The 22,321-nt window shown below is 42.2% G+C and overlaps 1 protein-coding gene across 1 annotated transcript in view; it reads left to right on the top strand.

Moving 5' to 3' along the window:
- The window catches only part of MTA2 (metastasis associated 1 family member 2), a 1,757,597-nt gene extending 1,741,314 nt beyond the window's left edge, over positions 1-16,283 (top strand). The window contains exon 21 of the mRNA XM_044075372.1: positions 15,769-16,283. Coding sequence (XP_043931307.1) covers positions 15,769-15,934 — 166 coding nt within the window. The 3' untranslated portion in view covers positions 15,935-16,283. The remainder of the gene's footprint in view (positions 1-15,768) is intronic.
- Positions 16,284-22,321: the final 6,038 nt, after the last annotated feature.

The raw sequence follows: 22,321 nt of genomic DNA, 5'->3' as shown, positions 1-22,321 counted from the left end.
GTTTGAACAATGATTCGTGTGTACATACAATGAATTATAATATAAAACTATGTAAATTTAAATATTTTAACAGATATGTTTTTTGTTTTATATGGAATGTTTATTACTGCACACACTGCTTTTTATGATGTTTTATTTTGGTTTATTTATTCTGGGTAGCTATTACTTACTTGAGATTCTAGCAAACAAGGTATTGTTGAGCAGGACTTTAAGATTTGGTGAACAGGAACTTTAGGGGATAATTGTTTAATTTAACTACCCTCCTGCTTTTTCATCATTGATTAATCAAGCACTAATTAATAGCTGTATTTAAAGGTTGTTTTTACTGAAGTTAACTGACTCTGAAGATGCCCATGAGGGTGAAAGCGCTTAGTCAGTTCAAGTTGCTGTTTTTTTATTTCTTCATTCATCAAATTGTGGATTAATAAAGGTTTTGTGAGGTTACCTGTTATGTTACCTTAGTGCCGTTTTATTTACTAGTTGTTTTACACTCTGAGTTCCTATACTATCATGCCCCTACTCGCACAATTAGGTATAGGACTAAAACTGCTCCTTAGCTCACCAAAGAGACAAGGCAAAAAATCCTAAGAAATAAAAGCTGGGCCAAATGGAGAGCTACAAAAACCCCAATAGATAATCAAAAATTTAGACAGCTGAGGATTGCTACTAAAAAATCAATACTACTAGATAAAAAAAAAATTACTTTCAACTCCAACAAACTCACCAACTCAAACCACAAAAGTTCTGGACAGGTATTAATAGACTCCTACATCCTAGGCTCCCCAAAACACCAACCCCATCAGGCACCACCTATGATAATCTCAAGCATATTGCTAATGCCTTTAATACCTTCTTTTCTGATGCCGTCCAATCTGTAGCTAATTCTCTCCCATCTGTTAGCACAAGCTTGCCTTCCACAACTACTAGTTTGCTTCCCTCATTCCATTTACAACCTGTTCCAACATCTCTCATCTGCACCCTTCTTCAAAAACCTAAACCTTGTAATCCCTCTTCTGATTATCTCCCAGCAGAATATCTGCAAATAGCAGCTAAAGTCCTAGCCCATCCTATTTCCATCCTTATAAACAGAACCATTACTGAAGGAACCATCCCATATTATCCCACTACATAAGGGCAGTAACTCTACTGAACTTTCAAACTTTCGCCCAATAGCCTTACTCTCTCCTTTAGCAAAAATCTTGGAAAAATCCATCCACCATCAACTACTTGATCACCTACTTCAAAACTTACTAGCTAACTGTCAGCATGGTTTTAGGCCATTGCATACCACTACCACTGCCCTCCTATCCTTTTCTGACTGCATTAATAAAAATCATAATAATACACTATCCTCTGCACTCTCTGTTGTCCTCTCAAAAGCCTTCAATATGATTAAACCATCAGCTTCTAATTAATATACTTAAATCTCTCTCACTAGATCCATAGACATCACAATGGTTCAAGTCCTACCTAGAAAATAGGCGACAGGCTGTGCTTTGGAACAATAATCTATCTTCACATCTTCCTATTACCCTTGGCATCCCTCAAGGCTCTATTTTAGGCCCTCTCCTTTTCTCAGTCTTTATTAAAGATCTAAGTACAATTCCTCAAGTTACCTACATACAGTATGCAGATGACTCCACATTAATATGTTCTGACACTTCATCTGAAGTCCAATCCCTCACCCAAACTGTGTTTAATACTGTGGAAAACTAGTTCCTACAGCATGGCCTGCTCCTGAACCCCAAAACAACAAAACTATTACTTTTCACTCCTACACAAAAGTCCACACCAGTAGACTTCACAGTTGTATCTAATAAATAGCACTGTTGTATCTCCCAACCCAACCACCAAACACTTAGGAGTAATAATTGACCACAACCTTAACTTTGACACACACATCAGCACCACAATAAAATCAGTTAATAGAAAACTAGGCTCCCTTTACAAAATTAAAACCTTCCTTACTCCAGTAGCAAGAACTACTATTGCCCATACCCACCTTATCTCCACCCTCCTTTACACCTCACCAGTTTATACCATTCTATCCCAACACAACCTCAAACTGGCAACTTCTTACAGTAACATTGCCAGATTTGCCACTGGCTCCCCTTTTAGAACCCACCATTGTCACAATCTACAACAGTTGGGTTGGCTGGAACTGCACAATCAGCTTCAATTTCACCAACTTGCTATTGCCCATAAGACCCTTTATCATCCTAATAATACCTCAATACTCACAAGCCTTATCACCCCCTACAAAAATCTTACAGCCTTACGCTCAGCAAGTAGACTACTAGTATCCATACAAAAATCCAGTAACAAGACTGGGGAGTCAGTGTTCTCCAACACTGTGGGGAAAGCCTGGAACCTTCTTCCCAGTGAACTGTCATCACTCTCTTCAACACTACTTTTTAAAAAGCAACTTAGAGTACCTGAAAACCCATTGGCTTTGCCCATGTATTAACCCAGACTAATAATTCCTTCCTGCTATGTCCTCTGAATACTTGGCTCTCTATTGCTGCTCTTTTTCTACCCTTTTCATGAGTCTTAGAGATTGAGATCTGTAAGCTACTGAAAGTCTGATGTTCGAGTTTCAGAACCGAAGTCTTCAACTAAAGCTAAGTACCCCGTTGGGGAAACTTTTTCTTGCTCCTTACCAATGTCAGTAAAGGTTAATTGCATTACTTGTGGAAAGCAAATACCTCATAAAGATTTTCATTCGTACTGTATTTCTTGCCTAGGCCTTGACCACGACGTACCTTGCTGTCGTTTTTGTGCTTTAAATTATTTAATCAGCGCACTATCCATCGTCAGTATATTTTCGCCTCTAAATATTTCTGTTTTCTGTTTAATTATCCAGAAATGTCGTCGGTTAGCCATCCGACTTCCGGGATTCTGAAAAACCGCAAAGATAAAGACAGAGACAGGCTGCCGACGATGCTTCTCCTAAGCCAGTCGCCAGTTCACCGATGCTCAGTGAGGCGCTTTCGCAGCCCCTGATACCCGCTAGTTCTGATTCACAGGCCTCTACTGAGACCCATTCGGAGTCCGGTATGCCGCAAGATGCTTCAACTATGGAACCCGTGGATGTCTCTACGTTGGATGGGTCCGGAGCCACTGTGCAGGCACCGGCTTCTGAGGGTGTATTCAGGCCTACGGACTTGCATATTAAACTGACACCTCCTCCTTTACTTAGTCCTAAATCTCATTCCATGCCTAAAAAAACGATGCCCAGGCCACATGCTCAGGCCTTTATGCCTAAAAAACAAATGATAAGAATGGCTGAAGATCTAATAACTCTAATCAGGGATAGCCAACCTTCCCTTCTAAGAGGCCTAGGACTGAAGTTAATTATTAATCTTCTGATCAGGATTCTGTTTTTTCTGATTCTTCTGATGATCTGGATTTGCCCTTATCTACTTATGAAGATTCTGATGCAGAGGACTCCATTCCCTCTGCTTCCCCTCCTGAGGATTTTTCTTTTGGGGAAACCTTACATACTCTAAGGGAGCATTTCCACTGGGAAAGCCAGGATTTTTCTGATTCAAAAAAGAGGCTTAGGGATTTCCTTCTCGTACATCAGCATATGCCTTTAGCTATTCCTCCTGTACTAGACATGGTCGATGATGCTTTTTCGGAATCTAGTTTGGCCCCTGATTCCCTGCCTCCTGCTCCCAGGAAACCTGACAGATACCACAGGATCCCAGAGTTCCACAAGTTCCTTTTTAAAAATCCTATTGCAGATCCAGAGACTGTTTCACAGGGGCTCAAGGGCATTAAGGCTTCTACTGCTAAAAATTGTACCCCTTCTGATAGAGACTCCAGGGTGCTGCATAGATGGGGTAAGAAGGCTTACAATTCTGCAGCCTTGGCCATTAGGGCCTTAAACTGTCAGTTTCATATATTAAAGTATCAGCAACATGTTGTTGGACTGCTTAAACAGAAAATTATGTTGATTCCTGACTGTGGAAAATAAAAAATTACAGGATTTAATGCATTCTGCTGAACAAGTTGGAAAACATACTTTGCAATGTGGTTTTGATTGATTAGAGGCCTCTTGCAGGGCTGCTGTTACTGGGTCTGTGCTCAGAAGGCATGCTTGGCTTAAGCAGCAATCTTTGCTTGATCATGTTAATGCTAAATTGTTGGATGCTCCTTTAAATCAGGGCCGCCTGTTTGGCAACAAGGCTGAGGAAGTTCTTAAAAAGATGGAAGATAAAGCTAAATCTATGCAAACTGTTAAATAATTTTTACAAGTTCAGCCTCCTACATTTAGTAGGCACTGGCCCTCTAAGAATTAGTCCTGTCCAGCCCCTTCCAGGTCTTCTCAAGCTAAACCCAGACGCAGTAAAATCCCCAGGTTTCAGTCCCAGGGGGGAGACGCAACTAAGCAGTGGGGGGCTTCCACATCCAAATCTGGGAATAATAAGACCCCCCCTATGGTAAACTGTCTCAATGACTTTATTTTCAAATTTCCAAGCACTTATCAACTGACTGCCCCTTTGGGGGGAAGGATTGCTCTTCATGCAAAGAATTGGGAACTCATTACCCCAGGACAAATGGGTTTTAAATATAGTGTCCCAGGGTTACAGATTTCACTTCCACATGTTGCCAACACCAAGCAGGTGGCCGGACCTACCCCCAAATCAGTGGGCAGAGGCTCAAAAACAAGTACTTTCTCTCTTGAGCATGGGGGGCTATTCAACTGTTACCAGAAGAGGAAAAGGGACAAGGTTTCTACTCGAGACTTTTCCTGGTACCCCAAAAAGACAATTCATGGCATCCTATCCTGGACCTGTCTACTCTAAACACCTTTTTGGAGATTCCAAAATTCAAGATGCTGACTCCACCAATTACTTCCTATGCTAGGCAAACCTGCTTGGTTGGCAACACTAGATTTAAAAGAAGCATACCTGCACATCCCAATCGGGGAGTCTTGCAGAAAATACCTATGCTTCAAAGCAGGCTACACGCACTATCAGTTCTCTGCACTGCCCTTTGTCTTATCTACTGCACCCAAGGTATTCACAAAGTGCCTAGCTCCAGTTATTGCATTTTGCAGGCAAAGAAATATTCAAATATACCCATACCTGGAAGATTGTCTAATTCAGGCAGGAAGCCAGGACATACTTTTGAATCATCTGGCCTTTGTACAAAGGGTTCTAACTTGTCTGGGGTACACCATAAACGAAAATAAATTACACCTGGTACCCTGTCAACAAATTATATTCCTGGGAGCAAGCTTGAATACAGCTTCCCAGATGGCTTACCTCACGCCAGAGAAACAAATTCTTTTGACAACCTACTTCAAACAAGTGGCCACAAAAACCCTGCTATCTGCAAGACAAATACTGCAAGCCTTGGGGTTCGTGGCCTCCTGCATTCTTCTAATTCCATATGCAAGACTGCATTTGAGGAAACTACTAAAAAGCAGTCAAAATGTCAACATTCTCAAGACCTAGAAACAATGATTCCTGTCATGCCTTGCCTGTGCCTAGAGTTCCTTTGGTGGGCAGAGGCCTGCCACCAAAATAAGGGACACCTTTCACACCACCCCCTGCCGCGCAAACCCTAACAGACGCATCAGACTATGAATGGGGGGCTCACCTGGCAGAGAAGTGCATTCAGGGCAAGTGGGACCCAAGTGAAATGCACCTGCATATCAATCAAAAAGAAATGTTAGCTGTACAGAATGCTCTGACAGCCTTCAAGGACCACATTATTCCAGGGCAACTAGTGGTAAAGACGGACAACACCACTGTTATGTGGTACATAAACAAGCAGGGGTTACACATTCTTACCCCCTCTGCAGACTAGCCATGGCATTGTGGAACACAGCCTTGAGCTACCAAGTGCACCTACAAGCTCAATTCCTGCCAGGAAAATTAAGTACACTTGGCAGGTGGACTAAGCAGAAACCTCATGGACCCACGAGTGGAAACTGGAACCAAGGATTTTCAACATGTTGACAAGCAAATGGGGGAGCCCAGATATAGACCTGTTTGCCTCTCCCCAGAACTACTAATTGGACAAATGTTGCACAAGGACTCCCTGCAAACAAGCCTGGAAAGTGGATGCTCTGTCCTTCAGCTGGAAAAACCTATCAGTCTATGACTCCCCCCCCCCCCCCTCTGCCTCTGCTCTCCAAAGTACTACTAAAAATCAAACAGGACAAACCAAGGATGACTTTGATTGCTCCAGACTGGCTGAGCCAACACTGGTACCCCCTCCTGCGCAGTGTGTCATGGTTATCTCTATGGCACCTACCTCAGACTCCTTCCCTGCTGTCTCAGCAGGAGAACCAGATTCTGCACCCTCAGCTTCTAATACTGAACCTTGCAGCCTGGCTAATTACTTAATCTCTCCTTTACCATCCCTCAGCAAACCTGTGATGGACATCATTTTAGAGGCAAGGAGGCCTAGTACTAGAACATCTTATGCTGAAAATGGAAAAAATTATGTGCCTGGAACCAATCACAAGGGCTGAGCACAGCAGCGCCCAATTTACCTCAGATTTTACAATACTTAACTGAGATGCTTCACAAGGGCCTGTCTTTTTCCTCCATTAAAATCCACGCCTCAGCCATTTCGGCTCATTATAACACAGAACCTCCCCTCTTCTCTCATCCACTGCTCAAGCAGTTCCTCAGAGGGGCCAAAAATTTGAGACCACCCAGGAGAGCTCCAACCCCAGCCTGGGACTTTAACTTTGTCTTTGGAGAAACTCAGTGTACCTCTTTTCGAGCCAGATGCTATTGCAGACTTAAAATTTCTTTCTTGGAAAACAGCTTTCCTTTTAGCAATCACTTCAGCTAGAAGGGTATCTGAATTACAGGCCCTTATGGCAGTGGAGTCTTTCATCATCTTTCATGCGGACAGGGTGTCCCTCAGAACCAATCCATCCTTCATGCTCAAGGTGGTATCCAGTGTGGCTCTTAATCAGTCCATTCATTTGCCAACCCACAGAGTAAAGGGGAACGGATACTGCATTCCTTAGATGTGCAGAAACAACTTCGATTCTACTTGGACAGGAGTAAACCTCAAAGGAAATCTGAACAACTGCTAGTAGCATTTCCTGCAGGGGCAGAGGGGAAGGCTATTTCAAAGCAAATCATTTCTAAATGGATAAGCCATTGCATTCATTTCTGCTGTAAGCACCATGGAAAACCTATCCCCCAGGGGATCAGACTTCACTCCACCAGGGCTGCATCTACCTCTACAGCCTTTCTCAGAGGCATCCCTACCAAGGGACATCCTAGAAGCTGCTACTTGGAGTTCTGTACTTACTTTCACCAAGCATCATCATTTGCCAATTTTCTCTAAATCCAGAGCTGGCTTTGACACTGCAGTCTTACAAGTCCTTATATCTGGCCCTAATGCTATCTAAATTCCTCCTCCCAACCATAGCTTTGGGAATCTATCCTAATGTAATGACTGTAACAGTGAAACAAGAAGAGCATAGTACAGTTGTGTACACTTACCATAAATGTAGATGCTCGAGTGTATTCATTATTGCAGTCTTGGTTACCCTCCCTCCAGCTCCCTAACTTCTTTTGGCTGTACCTCTACTTTCCTTTACTATGCTTAAAAGCCTTTTTGGTGTATTTGCTTTTTTGTTGGAGGTATATCTTTGTACTTTTTTATTTAATTGCTTCCCATTGGGGGCACCTGACATCTGGGGCAAGAAAAACTGATGTAATGGTGTCGGCTGCATGTTTTATACCCCTGACGTCATGGAAGAAGCGACAGCAACCGACGCAGGACCCAAGACTTTGTTAATCAGGCTGACTGAGGGCTACCTGCAAGCAGATAACCCAAATGTAATGACTGCAACAAAGAATACACTCTAACATCTACATTTATGGTAAGTGTACACAACTGTGCTTTTTGCCTTCCGACCTGTCGCCGGTCGCCTATTCTGCTGGAGCCATTGCCGCTAAGCTGACTCCGGTGTATGAGGCCTCCGTTTTTTGTTCTGACAGCAAACTTCTTCCTTCAACCTCTGCTGCAACTTCGGCAGTTGCCAGGCTTCCCGAATCCTTCAGGCTTGCAGGTGAGTCTTCCATTCATAAGCCTGTGAAAAGGCAGACTCCAGCTTCTCATTCCCCTCGATCCCAAATGGTTAAAATGGCTAATGATTTGTTGACTCTTATTAGGGGTTCGCAGCCTCCTCCTCCTAAAAGGAATAGGGATGTTTCCCCTGAGGCTTTGTCCTGCTCAGGTTCTGATTCTTCCAGCATTTCTGCTGATGAAGATGAATTTTCTCAGGCTCTTTCTCCTTTTGATGATTCAGATGCAGAGGAGTCCATCCTTCGGGCTGTCCTCCAGAGGATTTCTCTTTTGGTGATGCTTTAAATACCCTCAGAGAACATTTTAAATGGGAAAGTCAGGATTATCCTCAATCCAAGAAACGGATTACAGAGTTTCTGGATTTACCTCAGTGTAGGCCTCTTGTATTCCCCCTATGTTGGAAGTTGTTGATGTTTTTCTGGAAAATTCCTAGTCTCCAAATTCAGTTTCTCCTGCTCCCAGGACACCTGACTGGGTACTACAGAGTCCCTGATTCTCATCTGTTTCTTTTCAGGAATCCGTTGGCTGATCCAGAGGTCATTTCTCAGAGCCCCAAAGGAGTTAAGGCCACTGTTACCAGGAATCCTGTTCCCTCTGACAGGGAGTCTAGGAACCTAGATAGGTGGGGCAAGAAGGTTTATACCTCTGCCACCCAAGCTATTAGGGTTACCAATTGTCTTTTTCATATGCTGAAGTACCAGCAGCACATCTTGGAGGCTATCATGGCTAGGATAACAAGTGTACCTCTTTTGGCAGAGAGTAAAGACATTCAGGATTTACTGAATTCAGAAAGTCTGGTCAGTGAGCATTCTTTGCATTGTGGTTTTGACATCCTTGAGGCCTCCAGCAGGGCTGCGGCTACTGGATCTGTTGTTAGAAGGTATGCTTGGCTCAGAGAACAGCCTCTTCCAGAACCTGTCAAGGCTAAGCTTTTGGATGTACCTTTGCATAAAGACAGTCTTTTTGGCAGCAAAGCAGAGGAGGTACTGAAGAAGATGGAGGATAAGGCCAAGTCCATGCAAACTGTTAAGGATTTTCTGCAAGTTCAACCCCCTCACTTTAGCAGGAATTACCCTTCTAAGAGTTGGACCTTTCCTGATACCAGCAGACAGAACCGTTCCAGGACAAGAGGTTACAAATCTTCTAGGGAGCAGGGGGGCTACCTCTCAAAGGTCTAGGTATTTGGCAGGATTCCACTTCTAAAGGGGGAAGCTCAAAGCCTGCATCTCAATCAAAACACTCTCAATGACTTTTTACAACTTCTGCCTGTTCTTGCTTGCCGGGAGAGTCCTTTGGGGGGAAAGGTTGTCCCTTTTTGCAGATGTTTGGGCCACTATCACAGACGACAAATGGGTGCTCAGAACAGTGTCCCTAGGTCACAAGTTTTCTTTCTGCACCTTTCCAGCTCCCAAGGGATTCCTGGACATTCCTCCAAACTAAAGGGCAGAAGTAGAAAAACAAATTTTGTCTCTGTCTCATCTGGGAGTTATAGAATCAGTCCCTGCTCAGCAGGTAGGTCTGCTTTTTTTCCAGGCTTTTCCTAGTTCCAAAAAAAAGAAGGCACCTGGCGTCCTATCCTGGATTTTTCCATTCTGAATTCTTTTCTAGTAATTCCAAAGTTCAAATGCTCACTCTACATCAGTTGCTACCACTTCTAGAAAAGGATTCCTGGCTGGGTAACCATGGATCTCAGAGGCTTATCTGCACATTCCTATCAGGGAAAGTTGCAGGCAGTACCTTCATTTTAGAGTGGGCGAGCAGCATTACCAATTGAACTGTGCTGCCCTTATCTACTGCTCCCAGAGTCTTCACAAAGTGCCTGGCCCCAGTCATTGCTTTTTGCAGGCAGAAGAAAATTGTTTTACCCATACTTGGACGACTGTCTGATTCAAGCAAGTTCTCAGGAACAGCTATTAAAGGATCTGGAATTCATAAGGATCCTCTCTCTTCCCTGGGTTACACACACTATGTGGAAAAATCAAAAATGGTACCATCCAAGGAGATAACATTCCTGGGAGCGAGTCTGAACACAGCCGCCCAGATATATCTCACCCAGGAGAAGCAGATAACTCTTTCAGTTTACTTCAAGGACTTTGCAAGCCTGTCCCAGCTCCCTGCAAGGAAGTACCTGCAAGTTTTGGGATTCATGGCATCTTGTATTCTCATGATTTCATATGCAAGACTGCATATGAGAAAATTGCAATGGTACCTCAAGAACATTTGGTGTCAACACTCAGAGGACCTGGATATGATGATTCCTCTGCTTCCATCTCTGCAGACAGAGTTTCTGTAGTGGGCAACAGCTTGTCTACAAAACAAAGGCATGCCTTTTCGGACACCTCTTGCCACTCAAGTTCTGACTACAGATGCATCGGACTATGCCTGGGGAGCACACCTGGATGGCAGATGCATACAGGGACGTTGGAATGCCCAGCAGATGCACCTGCACATAAATCTAAAAGAGTTGATTGCAGTTCAGCAGGCCTTACTGGCTTTCAAGCATCTTCTTTCTCCAGGGACCCTGCTTGTTAGGACAGACAACACTACGGTCATATGGTACATCAACATGCAGGGAGGGACTCACTCTTACCCCCTGTGCAGGCAAAGCATGAATCTTTGGTCCATGGCAGCATCCCTGGTCCCGCATCTTCTAGCTCAGTTTCTTCCAGGTAGGCTCACTGTTTTGGCAGACCAGTTGAGCAGGCAAACCCTGAATCCTCACAAGTGGCAGCTAAACAGAGCAGTATTTTACAGCATCATTCAACATTGGGGCACTCCTCAGGTGAATCTTTTCTCCTCCCCAGACAACCATCTGCTACCTCTCTCTTGCACCAGACAGCAGCACAGCAGAGCCTGGAAAGTGGATGCTCTGTCCTTCCCTTTGACGTTGCTGTCAGTGTATGCCTTTCCTCCTCTTCCCACAGTGTTAGTGAAGATCAGGGACGAACGTCCAAGGACTATTCTCATAGCTCCGGACTGGCCCAGACAGCATTGGTATCTGCTGCTTCTCCGTCTTTCCCATTTTCCTCCTTGGCATCTTCCTCTGAAGCCAGATCTTTTGGTTCAGGAAAGGGGAAACATTCATCTTCAGTCTCTCCATTTGTCAGCATGGCTCATTGTGTGACTCCTTCCCTTTTTTCCTCCCTTTCCCAAAAGGTGGTTGACGTGCTGAGGGAGGCCTAGCACTAGGAAATCCTATGCTGGCAAATGGGAACGGTTCTCTCAATGGATGCAGGCTAGAGAGGAGTCTGCTTCTCAACCTTCTCTTCCTCTGATCCTGGAATACCTGGCTGATTTGCTTCAGGGTGCTTTTTCCTCTATCAAGATCCATGCTTCAGCCATCTCTGCTCATTGTTCTCTTGAACAGCCCATTTTCTCTCATCCCCTGATGAAAATGTTTCTCAGAGGTGCTTGCAATCTAAAACCTCCCAGAAGAGCACCTACTCCAGCCTGGGATCTTAATTTTATTCTGGAGAAACTCGCTCTTCCTCCTTTTGAGCCAGCTGCCGCTACAGATTTAAAGCTTCTCTCTTGGAAGACCGCCTTCTTCTTGGCTATAACTTCAGCAAGGAGGGTTTCGGAGCTGCAAGCTTTGATGGCTGTGAAGCCTTTTCTTATTTTCCATGTAGATAGTCTCTCTGAGGACTAATCCCTCCTTTATGCCTAAGGTGGTTTCCAGCCTGACTCTTAATCAGTCCATACACCTTCCTACCTTCTTTCCTAATCCTCGCAATAGAGGTGAAAGGATCCTACATTCTCTTAACGTGCACAGACAGCACAGGTTTTACCTGGACAGGACTAAGGACCTTCGGAAATCAGCACAGTTATTGGTCAATTTTGCCCCTGGAGCCCAGGGCAAGGCTATTTCTAAGCAGACAGTTTCTAAATGGATCTACTAGGGTGGCTTCCACTTCAGCAGCCTTTCTAAGGAGTGTCCCTACTAAAGACAATTTTGGAGGCTGCCACATGGTGGTCTGTTCATACTTTCATAAATCATTATAATTTGTCTCTGTTTTTCAGAGCCAGGGCAGTGTTTGCCACTGCGGTGTTGCAGGGCATTATTTCAAACCCTTGATGCTGTGTTGGTTCCTCCCCCCTTTTTTCTCTGGGCTTTGGTAATCAACCCATTTGTTAGGACTGCAACAGTGAAACACTATGAACATAGTACAGTTGTGTACACTTGCCATAAATGTAGATGTTCGAGTGTATTCACTGTTGCAGTCCTGGTTTCCTTCCCCCTTTTTGTGGTCCTCTCCTATTCTTTTTTCCTGAGGTACAGGCTTAATTTATTTGTCAAATTGTTTTTTGATTTAAGCCGTACTTTCTGGGGTCTCCTAACTGTTATGGCAAGAAAGACTGAGGAAGTGATGTTGGCTGCCTCCTCCTGTATCGGACACCCTGACGTCCTTTACAGCCGACTGCATTTTTACTTAACTTTGGTATTCTGGCTGATTGAGGACTACCAGAAGCCGGATAAACCTATTTGTTAGGACTGCAACAGTGAATACACTCTTAACATCTACATTTATGGTAAGTGTACACAACTGTACTTTTAACATGGTCTTTCTTATGATCTTCTGTCGAACAGGAACTTGCATTGAATGTTTTCTACTGTATATCATGTCTCTACCTTATAAATACTCTATTTCTGTCTTTTTAAATATGTAAATTATATGATTACTAAGCTGTTGTGGAAAATGGCATTCCAGTCTTAAAATAGTATTGTACCTGATGATACTATTATCTGTTTAGTGGAGCTTTTACCTCCCCGGGCCTCTACTGAAAATGGACATATATCCAGTTGGACTAACCCGTCAACAAATGTAAAATAAAATAAAAATAAATACAATTGCCAAAGATCATTGTGGTAACACCATTTTGGCCCAGGCAAAGTTGGCTCTCCCTTTTAATGGAATTGACCGAGGGCAATTAACTACAAGCTTCTCACAGACTGGATCTCCTCACATAGCATCAGAGGTTAAACAGTACACCCCAACTTAGAGCAATTGCAGCTGACAGCCTGGATGATTTTATTTTGATACCTTTTCGGCTCTTGTTCCGTGAGGATGTGCAGCAGGTATTTAAGGAGGTAGGAAAATATACAACTAGAAAATCTTGTATTTACATGTGTAAAAAGATTTCTAGATGGTGTCTAGGCAGAAACAGAAGTCCAAAAAGGGTTATGACCACTCTGATTTAGAAATGTTTTTTTCTGAGCTAGTTAGAGATGGTTTGTCATATGTTTCGGTAAAGTGCATCATGTAGCCATCTCAGCTTGTCTGCCCATGTATCCCCCTATTTTGTCTCTTTGTGGTTAAAACAGTTTATGAAAGGAGTGTTGCAAGTGAGACCCTCTCGAAAGAAAATTCCTCCTCACAGGGTTCTCAACTTTGTTGGAAAAATTGACCTGACCTCCTTTTGAACCTGACGCTCAGGCTGATTTACGGTTCATTATTTGGAAGACTGTTGTACTCATTTCTACTACATCTGCAGGGTGAGTCTCTGAGCTGTAAGCTGTCATGGTGGGCGAACCCTATCTGATTTCTCACAAGGACAGGGCTGATATGCACTAATCCATCATTCGTACCTAAAGCGTCAAGCAGTCAATCTCCCAGTGTTCTATCCTTATCCAAAAGAACAAGGGGGACAGAAGTCTCTGCATACCTTGGGTGTGCACAGGCAGCTCCAGGTGCTACCTTGACGCAACAAAGCCCTTTAGAAATCTGAACAGCTGTTTGGCCTTTCATAGGCGTCGTATAGGAGTCAGTCTGCTTCTAAGTAAACTGTTGCACAAATATTGTCCTCTGCTATTGTTTTCTGTTACTCCCACCCTTGATTCTCTTCCAGGTAAGGTTTAGGCTCACTCAACTAGGATCTTATCCTGTTTGATGGCATATTGGAAAGTGGTGGACTCTAGAAACATTGAGGCAGCAAATTATTCCTCTGTTCATACCGTCACAAAGCACTACAAACTGGATTCCTTTATAAGGTCCAGAGTAGCCTTTGCTAGGACTGTTGTCCAGGAGCTCCTGGATCCTTATTCTTCCACCTCCCAGAGAAGGTAAACTTTGAGAATCTACTCAAAGTACCACTGAGGCAATAGGACTGATGAATATAGTACAGTTGTGCAAGTCCTACTTTACCTGTAATAGTAGGTTCATAGGTGTGTACTAGGCTTATGGCCCTGGAGCCTTTACAAGCCTAGCCCATAGGATTTACCCTGGCATCGTGCCATCTGACCTTAGTTCCCAGTGCCTGTGTTGAGTAGAGCCACTGGATTGATCCCCGGGGTGAATTCCTCACTGCCTCAATTGCAGCACCCACCTGCCATCCCCCAGATTGTGCATAGCTGAGGTAGGTTTCAACCTCTTTGATTCAGTTGTTGATGGATTTTTTTTATGGTATAGGTTCATAGATTATTACTAGGCTAACTGCCCTTGTGGGTCATTTTAAGCCTGGCCAACTACCCCATGTGAGAATCAAACCCTGCACCTTGTGTTTGCAAGGTAAACACCTTAACCATTATGCCAACCTCCCACCCTTTGTGATTGGCTGCTAATTTATTCTTGCTAGAAGATTCTGGCTCTATGTACTTTCCTGTTCTTTGGTAAGTGAAAAAGCCTGAACACACACTACCTGTGACAACCTGTAGGCTTCCATCTCAGGATTTACACAGCCAGTCGATGAGTCTGAACTTTTGAAAGCTGGCCAGTACTGTATTACCTTGGAGATCTAAAATGCAACCGAGGCAGTGAAAAATTCAAACATATACTGTTAATGTAATTATGACTTGTGCAATTGTACTTTTCTTGTGTGTATATTTTAAGTTTTTAGATGCGTGTTACTTGAAGGAAGCTCTGCTACAGATCATATTCTTGCTAGTTTATGGAGTAGTCTTCCCTTAAATTTCAGTCCTGTTTATAGGATTAGAAACGAGGTAACAAAATATTAATAGGTCCAGTTTCTAAAACTTAACTGCAGGTAGAAATTTGCTCTTGAAAAATACTTCACTCTTGTTTTACAACTGACGTTAATGGTACTTGTTTGTCAGTGCATCAGTTTCATACTGCTTAATATTTGGCAATACACTAATAGTTATTTTGATCCCATCATGATACCTTTTTTGTAATGTTTCCGAGTAAATACTGTAGTACTAGTACTTAATGGTATGGAACTAAAACCACCCTGCCACACTAATATTAACTCTTTGTAATGTTTTCATATGACTTAATGGAGAAGAGAATAAGATGATGCTTACAGAGGCTATACTAACAGCAGCAGTACTAGTTCTCACTGCAGGTCAATATTTCAGCTTTCTGAAAATGTTTAAAACTGTGTCTGCAAGGCTTAAACATATTTTAAACAGTGTGTTAAACAGTGTGTTAAATAGTGTGTTTCAGAAGTATGTTTAAAGTAAACTACTCACACATCTTAAAAGACTTAAAATGTTTTAGAGCCTTCATGTGACCAGAGTATGTATGAAAAAGGTCAGGTCAATAAAACTGTGATATTTTTTAAATTTTTCTTTTCTTTCCTTCTGTTTTCAGCTTTCTCAGCCACCGTTATTTAGTTTTGCTTTTTGTTTCTCTTGCATTCTGTATTGTGCCTATGATTAATGTTAAGATTATGGTAGCTTTTCTTGATGTGTGATGTGGTATGGTATGGAATTTTTATTTTTATTTTCTTTTTTCCCAGGTTACTTCGGAAGGCTCTTACACATTTGGAGATGCGTCGAGCTGCTAGGAGACCCAGTGTACCTGTGAGAACAAAACAAGTTCTCCCTACAAGACCACTACAGCCACCCCCACCCCTAGTGGCACATCCAGCCAGTACCACTGAACCTATTGTTCTTGAAGACTGAAATAGACAATTTTGTAATATTTATGTAAAAATCTAATGTTCGGATCAGATTGGACTTGTTATGCATATTTGGTTATAAATTGGCTGTAGGAGTTGGCGGCATCCCTTTTTTAGAAGTATGTTTTATGATTGTAGTTTTATAATGTCTTTAAAATATGTCACCTCTTTGGTTAAACGTTTACATATTGTAAGCGAGTTCTGCCTTCCCCTTGCCCCATTCCGATAATCATTTGAAAGCCTTCATACTTCCATGCAAAAATGAGGGTTCTAATGTTCAGATCATATGCATTTGCAATTTTTGCTACAATTGGTTTTTATGAGATACTTAATAAAAACAAATATGGTTTTGATATTCTGTTTTATTTTTAAGTGCTGTATTGATTTTTGAATATTACTGTTTTCCATGTTTTACATTTAGTAGTATTGTGATTAGACATTGCTTGATACTGGCACTATACTGAGATGATCATCGTAGTCAGTGTTGCAGTACTGAGTAATGGGAGTTCCTGCCATGCAGAAGTCTGTGGCCATCCTGAAAATCAGAGTTTTTCTCCATCCCCCAGCCAACAGACATGCTCAGCTATCCGACACAAGGATGTTGGGGGTATGAGATGTTGGCTAGCACCATCTTCATTACTTTCTTACCATGTAGTCAGATGCAGAGGACTACATTGCTCAGTGTCAGTCTGGTTGAATCACCAGAACATTTTTGAGAAGTACATCACTGGGGACTTTTCTAATTTCTAGAACATGTGTTTTGTTAATGCTTAAAGTTAGTTGCTTTTGATGTGGGAAATCCCCATCAAAGACTTCTACTCATATTATTTTTGCTTAGGTCCTCAATGTGACATACCTGAATGTCTCTCTGCACTAGATTAAACAGCAAGATCATTAAGCACAGGACTGAATCCCTCCAGCAGCATGTGGATTTAGATTGGGGTAAGCTTCCAAAGGAGAAGGACTTCAGAGAGGCAGAACACATTTCTGTGTCAGACTCCCGTTATAGACTCAAGATTGCCAGTGCATGTGATATGTCTTTGCTGCCCCCTGGTCCAGTGCATGTTAGGCCAGAGTCCTCTGGTATGACCCATCCTGAGGCTGCAATGACTCCGGCTCACTCCTCACATGTAGACATCTTTATATTAGTTCTGAAACCAGTAAGTAGGCCACAGCTTCCTTTGCCAGGATGCTGGTGACCGAGGGTGAGGGGTATCATCCCTTTGATAGTAAGGAAAGAATCACCTGGGAAATTGAGGTTGTATCCCGCCTGCCCATGTTCTGTGTCCCTGACTTCTCCGAAGCTCTGAATCCCTAGGCCAACACTGTCAGCCCCATGGCTCTACTAAGGCCTCTCCACAGGACTTGGCCAGGCAAGTGCAGGAATTTATGGATTTCATGAAGTTCAGAAGAGAATGAAAAGGAACTTGCATACATAGAACAACTTCACCCACAGATGTATAAAGACTCTGACCCAGAAGACAAACTATCCTTAGCCTTGTTCCCTGAGAGTTTCTCCTTTGGAGATATCCTTCATAGAATGAAGGAAGCCTTCGGTTGAGAGTGTAGGGAATTCTCTGAGCCCCAATCTCACTACAGAGAGCTTTTGAACCTTCCTCACCTTAGACCACTGGTGAGTCCCCCACCCCCAAATCCATGTTTTTCTTGGTTGATGTTTGCTAACATATCTTTGTAGCCTGACTCCCTCCCTTCTTCCCTTAGGAAGCCTGATTACTTCTGTAGGCTACTCAAGTCCCACAAGCACCTCTGTAAAAATCCAGTGGCAGATCCAACAGTGTTGTCAGTGGAATCCCCAAAAGGGAGCTAATGGACAAAACATCTAAAAATCCCTTGCCAAGTAATAGGGAAAGCAGGTTGCTTTACCACTTTGGAAAGAATCCTTACACTTCAGTCACGCTGGCCAAGAGACCTCTAAACTTCCAGTTCCACATACTCAAATACGTCGAGACAGTGCAGGAACATGCCAAGTCCAAGCCAAGGGAGCACAGAGTAAGAGCTTCCAGAAGGGATATCCAGGGGTTATGTAATGTCACCTCTAGGTATTTAGATACAAATTAACATAGCTGTGATGCATTGGATGCATCATGCAAGGAAGCTGCCATGGGGTCCGTAACATGGAAGCATGCCTGGCTGAGGACTGTGCCCCTTCCAGACAACAAAGTGGCAACCAAGCACTCTTCTAGGCCTGGGAGACTCAAGGAGCCTGCCTCCCATAGGGAGCAGTTGTGACTACAGCCAGTACCTCCCTTGCCCCACAAAACCCACCTCAACCCACCCGGCTTTTCTCCTCATACACACAGTGGGAAAGAGAACTCAAGAAAAGTGTGTCCTGCGGATCATAAAGAAGGGTTATGCCTTCAATTGTTTGGGGGGAAAAAAAACTTTAGGTATCCTACCACTCCAGAACAGCAGGGAAATTTTTTCTCCCCTTCTACAAGACTTGTAAGTTCAGTGATCCATACAAAAAGTGCCTCCAGGAAAGGCCGACATCTCGCCTTCTCTTAGTCCCTAGAAAAGAAAATACCTTATGACGCGTCCTGGACCTTTCAAAACTAACAAGTTTCTAGTAGTACTAAAATTAAAAATTTTTACTATGCAAAGACTTCAGCCCCTTATCTTCCCAGTGACATTGATAATTACTCAGGACTTGAAGGGCACTTGCCTTCTTGTTCCTATTTTCCTGGAGTACAGGTGGTTCCTGTGTTTCTAAGCATGGGGATTACAGTACCAATTTTGCGCCTTACCATTTGACTTATCTTCTGAACCCAGAGTATTTAGCTCCAGAACATGTATAGCAAACATGCCATTACTGCAAGGGAATTTCTAAGGGTCTTGGGCTACGGGTTCATATTACGTTATCTAAAGATAACGTAATTGAATGCTCAAAACATCAAAATGGCCGCATATCAAAGCTTTTATTGTGAGGGACTGCACCCCCCACTAAATATATATTCCAACTCCAAGATCGCACTACAGTGAGGAAAGGGCAAATATCCCAATCTTCACTGTACTGTCGTCCCACAATGCGATCTTCGAAATGTGGCCATTTTGAAGTTCTGAGCGTTCTATTACGTTATCTTTCGATAACGTAATAGGAACCCTTGGGCTACATGGCTTTTTGCTTTCTAATAATCCCATTAACAAAACTGCACGAGAGAGTTACAGTAGTCCGTAAAGAACTGTTGGTTGCAGCACCAGCAGTCCCTAGAAACATCTATTCCTGTCCTTCCATCTTTAAAATAATCCTGTGGTGGGGGAAGAATGTCAGAAACAGTAAAATGGCTCCCTTCCAGCTCCCACAAACAGCACAGGCTTAACACAACTCAGATTTGTCCTGGGAAGCTTACTTGCTGAAATTCAGTGCCCAAAGGACTTGGGACAGGCATTAGATGAATCAGCACATCAATATTAATGAATTGACAGCAGTTATTCTGGCATTAAAAGCTTTTCAAGAAAAACTGATTCCCAGACCCATAAATATTCTAACAGACACCCCTACATTCATGTGGTACATAAATGGGGGAATCCACTCCCACCTGCTGTTCAGGCTAGAAGCTGAACTTTGGCTTTGTGGCACAGCATCTACGGTTCACGTCCATAGCCACTTAAATATCCGGTCAGGACAATCTTCTAGCAGCACAACTTTTCTGGACTCCAAGTAGATGTTGAAAAGGGAGATTTTTCTAAACTTGACACAACTGGGGTGTGCCAGAAAATTGCCCTTTTTGCTTCCCCAGAAAACAGGCAACACAACAAGTTTTGCTCTAGAACCCCACAGGGAGTAATGTGGAGAAATGATGCCTTCTAATGGACAGACCTTTCCCCGTATGCCTTTCCTTCAGTTCCCCTCACCCCCATAGTATTACAGAAGGTGGGGTCAGACAAGCTGGAAATTATTCTAATACATCCCCTAATGGTCCAAGCAGCACTGGTTTTCCCTCCACCTGGCATTTAGCAAAGGTAGAACCATGCCTCCTCCACCCCTGTGGGCTTAACTTAAAATAAGGGGTCTGTCATCCAGCCCAACCTGAAAACTCATAAAATTATGGATTGGATGAGTGGCTACTAATTTCATCCAGACAGTTTTGTCTTATCATGAAAGAGGCTGGAAAACAAAGTACCAGAAAGTCATATGTAGCTATGTGGAAAAGGTTCTGTAGTACAAAGCTAATTGTATTCTACCTACTCAGCCGCTTTTGCAACAGGTTCTAGAATAATTGGAACAAAATATCTCTAGTGGGTGAATGCACACTAGTAATCACTACAGCTGTGTGCAAACAGTGGGCAATGATGCAACAAAGCGCTAATAAAAAATATGCTTTAATGACAAGCTAAAAATGCTCATGCAAAAAACAAACTTTAAAAAGTTTAAAATAGTCATGTGGTGCAGTTGCATCATCCAGTATAAAAAGAACTCTGTAGAGATTCGAAGAAGCAGTAGTTATGAACCAGATACAGAAACAGTTAAAAAACTAAATTTAATTTGGTTATTGTACCCAGAGATGTGTGAAAATATCCCAGTTAGTAACAATTAACTGTTTTGTCTTGCCTCTAGCACCGGTTTAATGCTTACAAACTCATTTAAACCAGGAAACTTTGATCAAAGTCAACTGATCTATATATTCTGTGTTCTCCATTTCTAATACGTAGTCATCACCCCTAGTATGTTCAAAAATCACTTGAAGGAGAGCAAAATTAAATGTGCTCTTTGCCTTTATCCAGTATGTTTACATAAAGAGTTTCCACCTTTCTCGTGATGTCGGAGAGTGGTCATCAATTCACTCCTAAAATTTTCTGTTAGTTTTACCTACATAATAAGCATCACATTTGACATGGGACTAAAGAGATTTCTCTTATTGCAATCAACATAGGGTCTTAAGTAGAACACTTTTCCAGTGAGAGGGTATATAAAGGCCTTTTCTGAATAAATGAACCTAAAATATAATCATTGCATACATGTGTAACATTCTTCTGTGTGATGTATCTGTGAAATTTATATATATTCAGTTCTTTATGTGATGTATCTGTGAAATTTATATATATTCAGTTCTTTATACCCTAGCTTCTTTTTCCAATTCTGCATTGTTCTATAGCTGAAATTGCGTCAAAATCTAAAAACTGTTTTTTATTAGAAGTAAATTATCTAAAATATACAAAAAAATGTTAATAATATGAATCAGATGTGTCAACAGAGTATATCCAAGGTTTTTCATATTTCTCTTGTGTCTGTAATTAATATTTAAGTTGTTGCTATGATTACACTCATTGCCTTGGTTTATATTGCAACCTCCCATCACCGAGGAAAAGTCCACTACATACGGGCACGAATGTATATGTGATTCAGAAAAATTTGGTTTGGATAGGTCACCACGAGTTTCAAATATTTCATGTTTGAGTTCTTTGAGCATATCACTGTCGTAACCTCTAGCTCGAAAACCATTAATAACACAATCTAATTGTTCACTTAGCATGCCATTATTTGTGTTCAACCTGGCATGCCTCAGCATCTGATTTTGACATGTTAAAAAACATGAAGGATAACCCTGTAGGTAATTGTTAATTTGTTTACAGTCGTATCCATGCTTAGATCCATCAATCCATCCGCAACCCCTTTTTCCCATTTTTGCACATGGAGTCAGGGTGTCAGTACAACAGTGACAGTCCTGTAGAGCCAAGGTGCTTAGATGTTTTTATTAACTTTTTAGAAATAGAATTTCTAGATATTAAATTGTATTTCTTAAACTGCAAAACGTGTGTAGTGTTTGTGATACACTCAAAATAATCTAATTCAGTACCATTCCGGGTAATAAAAATGTCCAGAAAACACTTGTACATTGATTAGGTATGTCCAGATATATTTTTGGAAGAGAAGACATGCTCTTCTTGCCACATTGCCAAAACCATATTGACGTATGTATTGGCAATGGGGGGTAACCCATGGCTATGCCACACTTCTGTAAATATTCTTTTTTGTATATAAATACATTATTCAGTACCAAATCTAATAGGGTACTTAGTGTTGATTTCCAAGTTACTCTTATTTGTGTGTTTACTAATAAATCTAAAAAGATCAAGCCCTGTATCATTTGGTATCATAGTAGAAAGGGGTTCCACATAAAGTGCTGCAAACATACATGAAAAAAGGTATTTTGATTAGACCAATTCTATAGATGTTTCAAGAAATCCATGTTTTGTATAATTACATGATTCAAGAAGAGTTCCCCTCAAATTTGCTTATGAATATTTAGAGCTGGGTCAGTAATACAACCTTTACCAGATACAGTGGGTCTCACTGGTAGTTCTAACGATTTAGGGATTTTGGGCAAACCATAATACATAGGTTTAGCAGGGTGAGGTGTATGAAAGAAAT

This window comes from Protopterus annectens, chromosome 6.part1 (assembly GCF_019279795.1).
Source record: "Protopterus annectens isolate FY-2018-M chromosome 6.part1, PAN1.0, whole genome shotgun sequence".
NCBI lineage: Eukaryota > Metazoa > Chordata > Ceratodontiformes > Protopteridae > Protopterus > Protopterus annectens.
The sequence above is the reverse complement of the archived record's forward strand: the minus strand, read 5'-3'. Positions and strand labels throughout refer to the sequence as shown.